Source organism: Penaeus japonicus, unplaced genomic scaffold (assembly GCF_977035675.1).
Source record: "Penaeus japonicus unplaced genomic scaffold, GWHDUDI00000001_assembly GWHDUDI00000037, whole genome shotgun sequence".
NCBI lineage: Eukaryota > Metazoa > Arthropoda > Malacostraca > Decapoda > Penaeidae > Penaeus > Penaeus japonicus.
Window position 1 is genome coordinate 7,606,922 of NW_028234439.1, and position 12,500 is coordinate 7,619,421.

A 12,500-nucleotide genomic window follows, 5' to 3' on the forward strand; every position below is an offset into this window, starting at 1 on the left:
AAATCGCAGGCTGTGGTGGTAGGGGATGGGGGGATGAGGAGGGGGAGGGGGTAATGGTGATGATGAGGGGAAAGTGGTTATGAGGATAATGGTAGCAAAGGAAGAATGGCTATGATTTGAACCATAACAGAGGTTAATAATGGTGAGGGGAAACTAGTTTTGACTTTAATGGTGGTGAGGGGAAAAGTGTGATGACGGTGAGAGTGATGATAAGCATGATGCAAAATGATGATCATTTGGAACCTGCGAAGTGATGACGAAAAGTGATGATGGTAGCACTAAGAAATCATATGAGAATAATGATGAGAGAATAGCGGAGGGAATGGTAATGATGATGATGATAGTGTGGGCAATAATGAGAAATGATGACAGATCTAAAAAGTGAAGATTGAAACCGTGGGAAATGATGATTATTAAGGTTAGAAATGGCTCTCGTGTCCACGAGAGATGAGAGATGGTAATGGTAGCAAATGATGGATATAGTGATGATTATGGTGATGGTGATTATGTGATTGGTCTAGATTATGGCATTCAGAACATTAGAGATGGCAAATTGCAAAAAAAAATAGTTTGTGTTCGAATATGAACGAACAATTTTATCTCTCTCTCTCTCATATATATATATATATATATATATATATATATATATATATATATATATATACAAACACACACACACAGACACACACACATATATATATATATATATATATATATATATATATATATATATATATATATATATATATATATATATATATATATGTATATATATATAAACATATATATGTACATATATATATACACACACATATTTATATATATATATGTATATATATATATATATATATATTATATATATATATATATTATGAGATATTTTCGCCGTACGAAAAAATACATGAAAAAATAGTGAAATGGAATTGCAATTTCTATGGCAACCAAGGTTTTAGATTTTTCACCATTAACTTGTGTTCTTTCTCTCTCTCTCTGTCTCTCTCCCTCTCTTTCTCTCTCTCTCTCTCTCTCTCTCTCTCTATATATATATATATATATATATATATATATATATATATATATATTGACTTCAGCAATGTAAGTGATCAACTTTGTTATAATTCATCTTAATGTTTGGGTCTTTCTGTTGATGGTGAATGGAAGAGTGAGAAAAGAGAAGGGGAGAAAGAAAGGAAGGGAAGGAAGGAGAGAGAAAAAAATAGTCCTCAGAAGACATCTACAAAATCTAGCACGCTACATTGAGCACTCAAATCACCAGTTAAAAAGTGTACTTGTTCATAGTTTACGTTATCAGCGCGGAATGATTGCAGGGTTGTGTATGTGTGTGTGTGCGTATGTGTGTATGTTAATGTAAGTGTGTGTTTGTGGAGCGTCAGTGTGTTGTGTGTTGTGTGTGTGTGTGTGCGTATGTTTGTGTGTGTGTGTGTATGTGTGTGTACGTATATTTGTGTGTGTGTGTGTGTGAGCTGAGAAAGGAAATGGAGATGAGAAGTTGTACGATGAGTTATAGAATGGCTATAAAGGCTCTTATTTCCATTACTGTTATTGCTGTTTTACTATTGGTATTAGAAATACGAAACATACAGACAGACAGAGAAAGGGGAAGTCACAGATTGAACCTCGGACGTTTTTCCCCATGGGCCTCGTCTACGGATGCTTGCAGGAAACATGAAAGCATTGTGCCGAAATTAAGGCGTCTCAAAGGTTTCGTGCCGCTGGAAAGCAGGTCGCGGGAAAGCATCCTCGCCCACCACAAACAATCGAATTATGATGACGATCATTATTGCTTATTACAATAATGACATTGATTATAATCAATGATACGTGTTAGTAATCGTATGATAATGAGTTAATGATAATAGTAATGATAATCATCATTATAATGATTTAATGATGATAATGATGATGGTGATTTTAATAAAAGTTGTAATAATAATTATAATAACAGTAACACTGCTTATGATGATAAAGATAGTAATAGATAATCCTAATGATAATAATAGAATAACAACAACCATGATAAGAGATGAGAATGATAACTGCTAGTGAAAAAAGAAAAGAAAAGAGCAGAGAAATATTTTCATACATACATACATACATATATATATATATATATATATATATATATATATATATATATATATATATATATTTATATATATATATATATGCTTCGGAGAGGGGGGTATATGGTGTAGCACCAATAGAGTAATGGTTAAAAGTAAGATTATGAGATTATTATCTTCTAAGCATCTTATGATATCAAAATTATATATTTTTTCAGTATTGTCTTCTGTAGTTAGATGCTTTATTAAATGTGAAGTTTTTTTATTGCAAGAAATGTGCGGTTAAGGAGTAATCAGAGACCCCGAAGACATAAGATGAACTTGAAGATTTACAAAACAGAGACGAGCATTTTGGATTAACTTAGAGGAAATGTTAAATAGAACTATTTACCTTAAAAGATGTAAATATAGTTTATTGATTTGCAACCGAAGAAAGCATATAGATAGATAATTTTTTTATTGCCCGCAAAAATGAATTATTCGCAAGTTAGAAAGCAAGCGAAGATTGATTTTCGTGAGTAATGCATTGCAATGAATGCCGGAGGGAGAGAGAGTCGTGTGCCTGCTTTTTTTCTCTTTCTTTGCTCGTCTGTTGTTTTTTGTTTCTTTTTAGTTGCTGTTTTTTTACCTTTTGATGTGTTGTGTTAATCTTTTCTCTTTCGTTCTCTTTCTTTATCTATCAATCTCTCTCTCTTTCTCTCTTTCTCTCTCTCTATCTCTCTGTCTCTTTTCTCCACCTTTCATCTCATCCCCAATCTTTCTCTCACAATCTCTCTCTCTCCATCTATCTATCTATCTCTCTCTTCCCATCTCTTCCCTACCTTTCCTCTCATCCCCACTCTTTCTCCCCCAAACTCTTGGGTCCATTTCCTTTCCTGGTGACTGCACAGCGCGACTCACTCCGTAATTCCGTCTTGTTCGGCATGACTTCAGGTTATCGAGTCCTGACGTTCCTTGGGAAATGATGTCGTGTTGCTGACTAGGCCTGTGTGTCGATGCGCACGGCCGCCTTCACGTGTTCTGCTGTTGCGGTGTAGCTTGGGGGGGGGGGGGGGCGCTTCTTGTCCGTCTGGTCGGTTGTCTTTTATTTCTTTCCCTCGACTTTTTTTGTGTTTTTGTCTTAGTCTCTCTATCTATATATCTAACTATCTCTTTCTTTCTCTCCTCTCTCTCTCTCTCTTCTCTTTCTCATCATTTAACATTCATTCTTTAACTTCCTCTCTCTAATTCTAATTCAGTTAATGTAATCGAAAGCCACTATTAACATCTAAGGGAGATCTACCCAATTATCTCGTATTTTTGTTAAAATCCTCATTATACTCCATGATATAATCCGACATAGATTGCAAACCCAAACTTCAGTAGAAAAATCCGAGTTTCTAACATTCCAATTTACATCAATATACAATTCAGTCCATCAACACAATTTTTAATTATTTCAATTGTTTGAATCTTTTTCCTTGAATCGATGCTAAATCTATCTCGCCTTTTGCAGGACCTGGTCACCGGCGCCTCCAGATCGAGCCGCGCCAATGCGCTTCATCTGACGGAGAACCAGGGGTGTGCATGTTCAACTTCGAGTGCTATCAGCGTGGCGGTCACGTCGTTGGGACTTGTATTGATGGGTTCCTCTTCGGCGCCTGCTGTAGCCTGCCCGAGGGAGCCACTTTGCCCACGGAGGCACCTGTTGGCCAGCAAGGAATTGATGAAAACGGAGCAGGAAATGGACAGAAGGAGGAAGAAGAGGAGAAGCCAGTGATACCAGAGGTACCCGCGGAGGTGGATCTCACGGGGACGGGGTTGGATAGTGTGACGGAGGGAGCAGTGATGGGTGGCGAGGCTGCTTCTCCCAATACAGGGGCTGCAGGTGACGCTGTTACCCAGAGCACTTCTACAACAACAGAGATTATTGTTCCTGGCATTGTTAATGTTCGAGTACCAGAGTCAGACGATACCGAAGACGATCAGACTAGTAATGCAAGTGAGAATGAGGGACCCGCTCAGACATCCACTGAAATTCAGGAAGAAACTACGAGTGCAAAGAACGAAGACGTTCAAGAGCCAGACAGTACTGAAGATCCAAACGTCGCTGGACCAACGACACCGTCCACCAACACCGAAGACGAAGGCACTCTGGTAGCGATGGACGACTCGTCAAATGGAGGCGATTCTCCGGACGTCGAGGAAAGCACAGTGAAATCCACAGATGCCACAGAGGCGGATGAAGTAAGTAATCAGATGGAGTCTTCGGTAGATGACCAGGGTACTCCTCTGACGTCTGAGCCTCTGCCCGATACTACTCCGCCAGCAACGGAACCGTCATCGAAGTTCCACTCCGATGTTGAGACGGGAATACCAGACGTCCTCGCTGAGGGAGGTGTGATTACCTTCACCATCGTGGAGAGTGCGGCCCCGACCAGCGAAGGGCCGAGTGCGGACATGGAGGAACACACCGAGCAAGTTATTGTAATGACCCTGCCTGACGGACAAGACGGGTTTGCTACGCACGAAATCGTTAACTTTGATGTCACTGATTCTCTGATTGATGGTGAGGACAATACAGAGAATCCCGGCCTGATGCCTTCTTCTTCAGACGAACTGTACTTCGAACCGAAGCCGACATCTCATAGGCCGTATGTGCGCCCAAGCCACGGACAGAAGACATCGACGTCTGACCCACTACTCTTCTGGGAAGATGAAGCAACACCACCTGCAGTTGATGTGTCAGCGCAGACTATCTATGTCCTCTCACAGACAACGACAGACGAGGCGGAAGTAGGCACCCTTACAACAGACAAGCCTCCAGAACAGCCCACAGTTGCTCCTGAAATAATGCAATCAACAGAATCCATTCCTCTTTTAACCCCACAGACAACAGAATCGACCACAGAGCCCATGCTAATCTGGACTCTTTCTCCTCAGCCTTCCATCCTAGATGCAAAGCCTCCAACATCAGTCATTTCCCAAGTGGAATCCAACACGCCAGCCGCGAAGCCCGAGCCAGCGTCAAAGCCAACAGCGGATGAGATGGAGACTCAATCTGATGTCCCCGGATCTGTTGCATCTGTTACTCCAAGCAATCCACCGTCCAGTAGCGAGAAGACGCCAGCCTCAGAAGAGGGAATACCGGATCTCGAAGACCCACTCGCTTTCTGGACTACCACACGGCCGACGAGACCGAGGCCGAGACCCACTCGAAAGCCCACCACGACCGACGAACCTCTGCTCATCTGGACAACCACGCGGACGCCTCCGCAAGCCACGAGCACAGACAGCTCGCCCTCCGATTCCGTGACTTCGGAAGACGGGGATCCTATCCTCGACTCTGACATTCCCCTCCAGCCGGCGATTATTCCCGGAGACATCCTCCAGCACATCACGGGAGACCTCCTCCACGGCGCCCAGAATCAGACCACCGCCGACGTCACCACGACAACCCCGTGGGCGTCGTCCACCTATTCCATTGGCACGATCAAGTACGAGGATCCGTCGGTCAACACTCTCACGGACGCCCCCCAGCAGAGCACGACCCTCGCGAACGAAGTGACTCTGTCGTCTACCTCCCAAGTCGAAACCGCAACCACGACCAAACCCGAGACAACCACAAAAACGACAACGGAAAGAACGACAGAAGCAACCACAACCAAAACACGACGCCCAACAACAACAACCACAACCAAAAGACGACGCCCAACCACCACAACCACAACCACGAGACCGACGACCAAGAAACCCACAAGAAAACCTCCCAGCAGAAGACCATCGACCAGGAAACCCCCCACCAGAAGACCCACTACTAGAAGACCGACCTCCAAGCCCCCCAAGACCACGACGGATCCCACGACGGAGGAACCGATCTCGCCCATAGACCAGTTCATCGTCGATTTCATCAACTCTTCCCCTCCTGAAGACCCCATGACGACCACGGAGACCTCGCCGCCCATCGACCTCGATCTCTTGGCTCAGGTGAGGAAGGCCTTCGTGTCTGGCCCGTTTTTTTATACTATGTACTTTTTATAATACTTGTTACTTGTTTTTCATAAGTATTTTGTGTTATTTTTTCAATGATTGATTATTTTCTTTGGGTATCTTGTGTGATTTTCTAGTACTTAACTCTAATCTAATACTTTTCCTTAGGATTTTCTCTTTTTTGTCACGTATTTTGCTTTATTGTGGGACTTTTTTCGTAATTCCTTTAGTGCATATCATTTTATTCCAAATTTTGTCTAATTCTTCGGTGCCCGTTTTTCATGTTGTTTCTCATCATAAAGTAATGCAAAATCGGTATCTTAGAATTTAAATTGCTTCGCATGTCCTTCAATTCTAAGAAAACAAAAAATGGTATTACCATTAATTCTCGATATGAATCCAAAAAACAAAACAAAAACAAAAACGCAATGATCAAAACAAAAGATTATCCCGAACGCGTCAAATAATTCCCCTTGTTGACTCTCACAGCTGTTCAACCTGACCAACTTCGTCCCCGGAGAAGAAATTCTGTTCCCTCTGCCGCCCAAGAAGACAACGACGACAACAACCACCCCGAAACCCACGACTCGACCCAAGACAACCAAACGACCCACCACAACGACAACCGAACGACCAACGAAGCCAACAACCAACCGGATTATATTACCGTCGTTCCCAACTACGCCGAGTACCACGACAACTACCACGACGACTACGACGACCACTACTACCACTACAACGACGACTACCACGACCACACAACCCACTACAACCACGCGGGTTTGGGATTACAAAACCAGTAAGTTTTAATCACTGTTTAGTGGATTCTGTATTTTGATATTCTGTGTAATATTTTGTTTTTGGAGGAAAAGATCCTCTTTTTTTCATTTTCTTTGATTTTCTTTTTTTCTTTTTGTATTTTCTTATCTCCTTCGTGTGTTTTTATGTTCGCTGTCTTTCTCCCTTACTTCATTATCTTCTTTTATTACTTAATTCTATTCCTCCTGTTTTTTCTTCTTCCTCCCCTTTCTCTACTTCTTCATTGCTTTATTCCTTCTTCTTCTTCTTTTTCCTCCTCCTCCTCCTCCTCCTCTTCCACTCCCACCTCCTCCTGCTCCTCCTCCTCCTCCTCCACTCCCTCCTCTTCCACCAACACCTCCACCTTTCCTTCACTCCCACCTCCTCCTACATTCTCACCTCAACCTCCTCCTCCTCTTACACCTCCTCCACCTCTTTCACCACTCGCCCTCTTCCATCTCATTCTCATTCCTATTCTCCACCTCCTCCACTTCCACCTCCCTCTCCCGCACCTTTAACACCCACCTTGAACCCTTGAACCACTTCCACCTATTTACTTATCCTCCTCAATGACTCCACTTTCTGTTTTGCCATCCGTTCCACCTAATTACTTATCTTCCTCAATAACTCCACCCACTCTGCTGCCATCCACCTTCCACCACCCTAACACCCCCTCTCCCTTTCTCCCCCTCCCCCCCCTCAGCGTGCGGCGTTCGTCCCCTCGCCCGCGAAGCGAGAATCGTGAACGGCGAGCGAGCGGACTTCGCCGAGTGGCCGTGGCAAGCGCTCATCAAGGAGTCTACGTGGCTCGGTATCTTCACCAAGAATAAGTGTGGCGGCGTTCTGCTCAACAGGAAATACGTGCTGACGGCTGCTCATTGTCAGCCTGGGTGAGTTTGCCCGTTTTTTTTTTGTTTTTGTTTTTTTTTTATATATGATTAACCCTGTCGCTGAAAGAAACCAATAAGCATCTCTATTGATTCTAATTCAGATAGAAGGGAAATAAGGGGTTGTATTTTTTAAAATCTAGAGATCAAAGTATACAATGTGATATTTTGAAGACATTGCGATAATTTTTTTTAGTTTTCTTTGAATTAAAGATATATTTCACGGGCGTCTTCATCTGAGCATGATTAATCTAAGGGATTAAAGTATAAAAACGGGGATTAGAGGATCTATTTATTAAATAACACAAAGAAAGCGTCTTAGCCCATACTCATCAGCCCCTCCACCTTCCCCACAGTTTCCTAGCCTCTCTCATAGTCGTCCTGGGTGAGTTCGATCTGTCGGACGACTACGAGCCCAAAAAGACCGTCCAGAGAAACGTGAAGCGGGTGGTCGTCCACAGGGGCTACGTGGCTAAGACCTTCGACAACGACCTGGCTTTACTGGAGATGGAGAGACCCGTGACCTTCGACGAACACATCGTCCCCATCTGCATGCCGCAGGGGGAGGAGAATTTCACGGGGAAGGTCGGCTTCGTTACAGGCTGGGGCAGGCTGTCGTACGGTAAGTAGGGTCGGGTCGGTCGTGCGATTCGGGGTTAGTGCCTTGGAATGAAAGACGGGAATGGTTTAGCTTGGAATGACGAGTGGATTTTATCTTTTAGCTTGGAATAACACACAGAAATTGTTAGCTTGGAATAATAGATGTTTATTATAGAGGAACAAATTGATTTTTTTTTTCTAGATAAGGAATAACACGTAGAAATTGTTACATTCGAGAAACAGATTCATTACATTTTTAATTTGGAATTACAAATAAAACCTGTTCAACTTGTACTAAGAAACGAGAACCATTACGTCATAATTGATCATCCTTGACCTCGATCATCATACTCATCATTAACACGTCTGTCCTACATGTCTGCAACTCATGCAAGAGGAGATTAAGTGTGCAAATATATCCGCGTCACTAACTGTGCGTCACACCCATTCCAGGAGGACCAGTTCCAACGCAGCTTAACGAAGTAGCAGTGCCAATTATCAAGAATAATGATTGCCAGAAATGGTTCCTGGAGGCGGGTCACATCAAGAACATCAAACCCGAGTTCTTCTGCGCAGGATATAAGGAGGGAAAGAAGGACTCGTGTGAGGTTAGTGCATGAAGGATGAAAAGTCCGGGAGTTTTTACCTTTTTTTCGACGTTGTGAGTATGTCGGAACATGAAAGAAAATGTTCAAACACAAAATATATTCACGAACATATCTTAAATTATTCCTGCACATTTAATATATTTCCTGGTTTTCCTTCACATTTTTTAGGGAATGCCATAATACTATTCCCTCAATCATAAAAACAATGATCAAATGACGTTATTATTTGTCACTTTTTTCCGATTCCCAAATTTTCCTCAAAATACGCATTTCCCCCTCAAATGACAATTTACGGCCATGTGCAAACACGCACCTGGTTGCAAAGACCCGGTTTTAAAATAAGCGATCTCTCCCCAGGGTGACAGCGGCGGCCCTCTGTCTGTTCAAGGAGAGGATGGACGGTGGATCCTCGCCGGCACAGTGTCTCACGGGATCAAGTGTGCGTATCCTAACCTGCCCGGCGTCTACATGAAGATGACCTACTACAGGCCATGGATCGAGAGCATCATCAATTAGTGTGAACATGAGAGAGCGCTCCAGTGAAATTGTGTGTGATTGCGTGTACAGCACCCGAAGACAGTGAGAGAGGAAAAACTTCTTCAATACGCGCTTTGTTTAATTTTGTAGATATGTTTACTTCCTTTTCCTGATGATGAGTCTCGTTTGTCTGCGTTTTCGTGCACGTGGTGTCCTGTGTGTGTTTGTGTGTATTACAGGGGCTAGTTCCAGACTAGAGTGACTGATGACCATAATGAAGGTGTGTTTTTTTTTATATAAAACTTCATTAGAACAATGGAATTTTGGAACGAGCTGTTTTACATGTGATATAATCTATCCTTGTTGTCTCAGCCATACGACTTGCAGTGTTTATTATTCAAGACGTTTCGTGCTTCCAAAAAAGTGTCACTTGTTACTAAGAATCACAGCCCATGAGATATGCAGAAAGAAAGCAGAGAAATGGAAAAAAGAAACACATGGTGTGATAAGGCCATATTATGAGCTGAAGAATATCAAGCGACAACAAATCTACAATGGAAACCAGCTGGTATCATAGTACCAGTTCATCCACACCCACAGACGAAGCCCGATGTTCTGAAAGTCTCAACAACACGGAGTCGAAACCGAGGAAAGCGAAGATTTCCATGACTTTTTTCGACCGCTGAACCAAGACCTCATGACGGACGACCCCAACCTCATGTACTGACAGAATTTGTGCCTTCGGGGGGACTTCATGGCTACACGTTTGGTCGTCTTTGGCATTATCGGACGTCGGTTTTATGTATTAGATTTCTATTTATTTATTTATTTATTTATATATTTATTTGAGCCGTTATTTATTGGAGAGATTTCAGCTGGACGTGTTCTCGTTTCCCTGTGGTTTTGTCAAAAGTTGTCTTAGAAAAGATTGATATTTTTCTTGGTATTGTTAATGAAGAAGTTAATGTTGATGAATAACAAAGATATGATTTATATATTTCATCGTACAGTTGATTATTTTGACGATATGAAATACACCAAAACACTTTCTGATATACTGTTATGTGATAATGTAATAAACACTTCATCCGCTACTGTAATGTGTATATATTTATATTTGATATATATGTATTATCATCTATCTCAAGAGTAACTGTAAAGCGTTTCGCCAAAATAACAACGATTTTTTCACGTCCCGGTTTCACACGAAACGTAATGGATGATCATAATGGTTTGGAAAGAAAACACCTTCATTTTTTATATATTCTTGTCAAGTAGGAATTACCTATTTTCCAGAAATGATAAAATGATATTAGAAATGCAAAGGATAATATAATGCTAGGGGATTCAGATAGATTCGTAAATTAATAGATAAATGAAGAGCGATGATAGATTAATATTAACAGTTTTATATAGATTTATAAATTTGTAGTAACAGAAATGGACGCTTTTGATATTTAGTTGTTCTATTTTTTTGGAAATTGTTATGAATATAAATCATTTATTATACAGAAGTAAAGAAAACTGCGATTCCATATTTTTATAATTTACTTTTTTTAATCGATGTTGTATGAATTTTGTGAAATTAAATGAGATTCCTGTAAAATAACTTAAATCAATATTATTTATTTTTCATAAACATCAGCGTTTTAGTGCAATATTTCCTTATATCTTAAGCATCATGTATATATTGGAAAAGAAAACTATGGACATTTTGATGATATGCAAAAGGAAAATTTGAAGGCGTTCTAGATTGCATTGTCGCTTTTCTCTTGTTATCATAGGCCTATATGCGCACCAACGTCTGTGATTATTTCCAATGTATAGCCAAAGATACAGAATATCACGTCATTCCATAGTAGAATACAATGCAGAATATTATTTCATTCCAGAGTATAAACAAAAGATGCAGCTTATTACGTCATTCTAGAGTAAACAAGAATTAGATGCAGGAAATCACTTCTTTCCAGAGTAAAAACAAATTAAAAAATATTGCAAAAAGATATGCTTCATTTCAGAGTAGAAAAAGAGATATAGAGTATTATATCATTCCAGCTTAAATAAGATACAAGATATTATGCCATTCTATAGTAAAGAAATACACGATATTCCTTCATTCCAGAGTTTTAAAAAAAGGATACAGTTTGTTACGTCATTCCAGAGTAAAAATATTTTAAATTTACGACAAATTAATCATGGAAATTTTGATTCTTGTTTATTTTCAACATCATTGTTCATTATTGGTGGTTTTTTTTGTTTGTTTGTTTGTTTGTTTTTTGGAATTGAGTGAGAAGAAAATGTCACATTATTAAGAGGATAATTAAAGTGTCATCCTCAAATTATCTTTTTAGATACTACCAAATATTCAAGCTAAGAAAAAGCTCATTTTTTTCCATTCAGAATTATTAACGTATTGAGTGTCGTAAATTGCAACTGATATTGGGAAGTGATTTTTATCGTTAGGTTGACTAGGAACAGATTTTTCGAATCATTGTTTTTGATATTTGTTTGCGTTGTTGTTGTTGTTATTGTTGTTCCTGCTTTCATTGTTTTATCATTGTTATGATTATCATTATTTTTTTTCATCACTAATATTTTTGTTATTATTATTAACATTGTTATCGTCATTATCATTATCTTCATCATCATTATCATTACTGATGTTATGATGAAGAAGATTATCATTATTATTGTTATTATTAATCTTATTATTATCATTATTTATCATCATTATTATAACTTGTTATTATCATTACTATCATCAAAATTATCATCATTTTGCTGTTATTATAACTGTCCATGTATTTCCAAATATTTTTTTTTTTACTTTCACTCAAATTCTTTCTCTCTGTTTCACCTAATTCACAATAACAAATATGTCGTGATCACAATATGATTGTTTATGAAGTATTTTATCTCTGTTGGAGATAGTAACTGTATATGATAAGAACCCAGAAACATCAAGGCAAAGACATACGAAAACAAATACATTTATTATTGTTCTTTGAAACTTAGACATTCAAAGGAAACAAAGACAATTGTTTTTTCGTCTTTTTCCATTTTGTTTTGATTTTTCT

At 39.9% G+C, this 12,500-nt stretch overlaps 1 protein-coding gene across 2 annotated transcripts in view; it reads left to right on the top strand.

Annotated features, from left to right (window-relative positions):
* LOC122266459 (uncharacterized) overlaps positions 1 to 12,500 on the top strand; it is a 67,520-nt gene that overhangs the window by 54,849 nt on the left and 171 nt on the right. Inside the window, exons 3-9 of one of the 2 annotated variants that reach the window (XR_006224406.2) lie at positions 3,580 to 6,050; positions 6,543 to 6,852; positions 7,555 to 7,741; positions 8,095 to 8,360; positions 8,792 to 8,946; positions 9,304 to 10,035; positions 10,073 to 12,500. The exon at positions 10,073 to 12,500 is cut by the window's right edge and continues 171 nt beyond it. Coding sequence is in view for 1 of the 2 variants with exons in the window: in XM_043036229.2 (XP_042892163.2) it covers positions 3,580 to 6,050; positions 6,543 to 6,852; positions 7,555 to 7,741; positions 8,095 to 8,360; positions 8,792 to 8,946; positions 9,304 to 9,462 (3,548 nt within the window). In the remaining variant the exon portion in view is untranslated. Of the gene's footprint in view, positions 1 to 3,579; positions 6,051 to 6,542; positions 6,853 to 7,554; positions 7,742 to 8,094; positions 8,361 to 8,791; positions 8,947 to 9,303 lie in introns of both variants that reach the window. The other variant, XM_043036229.2, reaches the window with a different exon arrangement.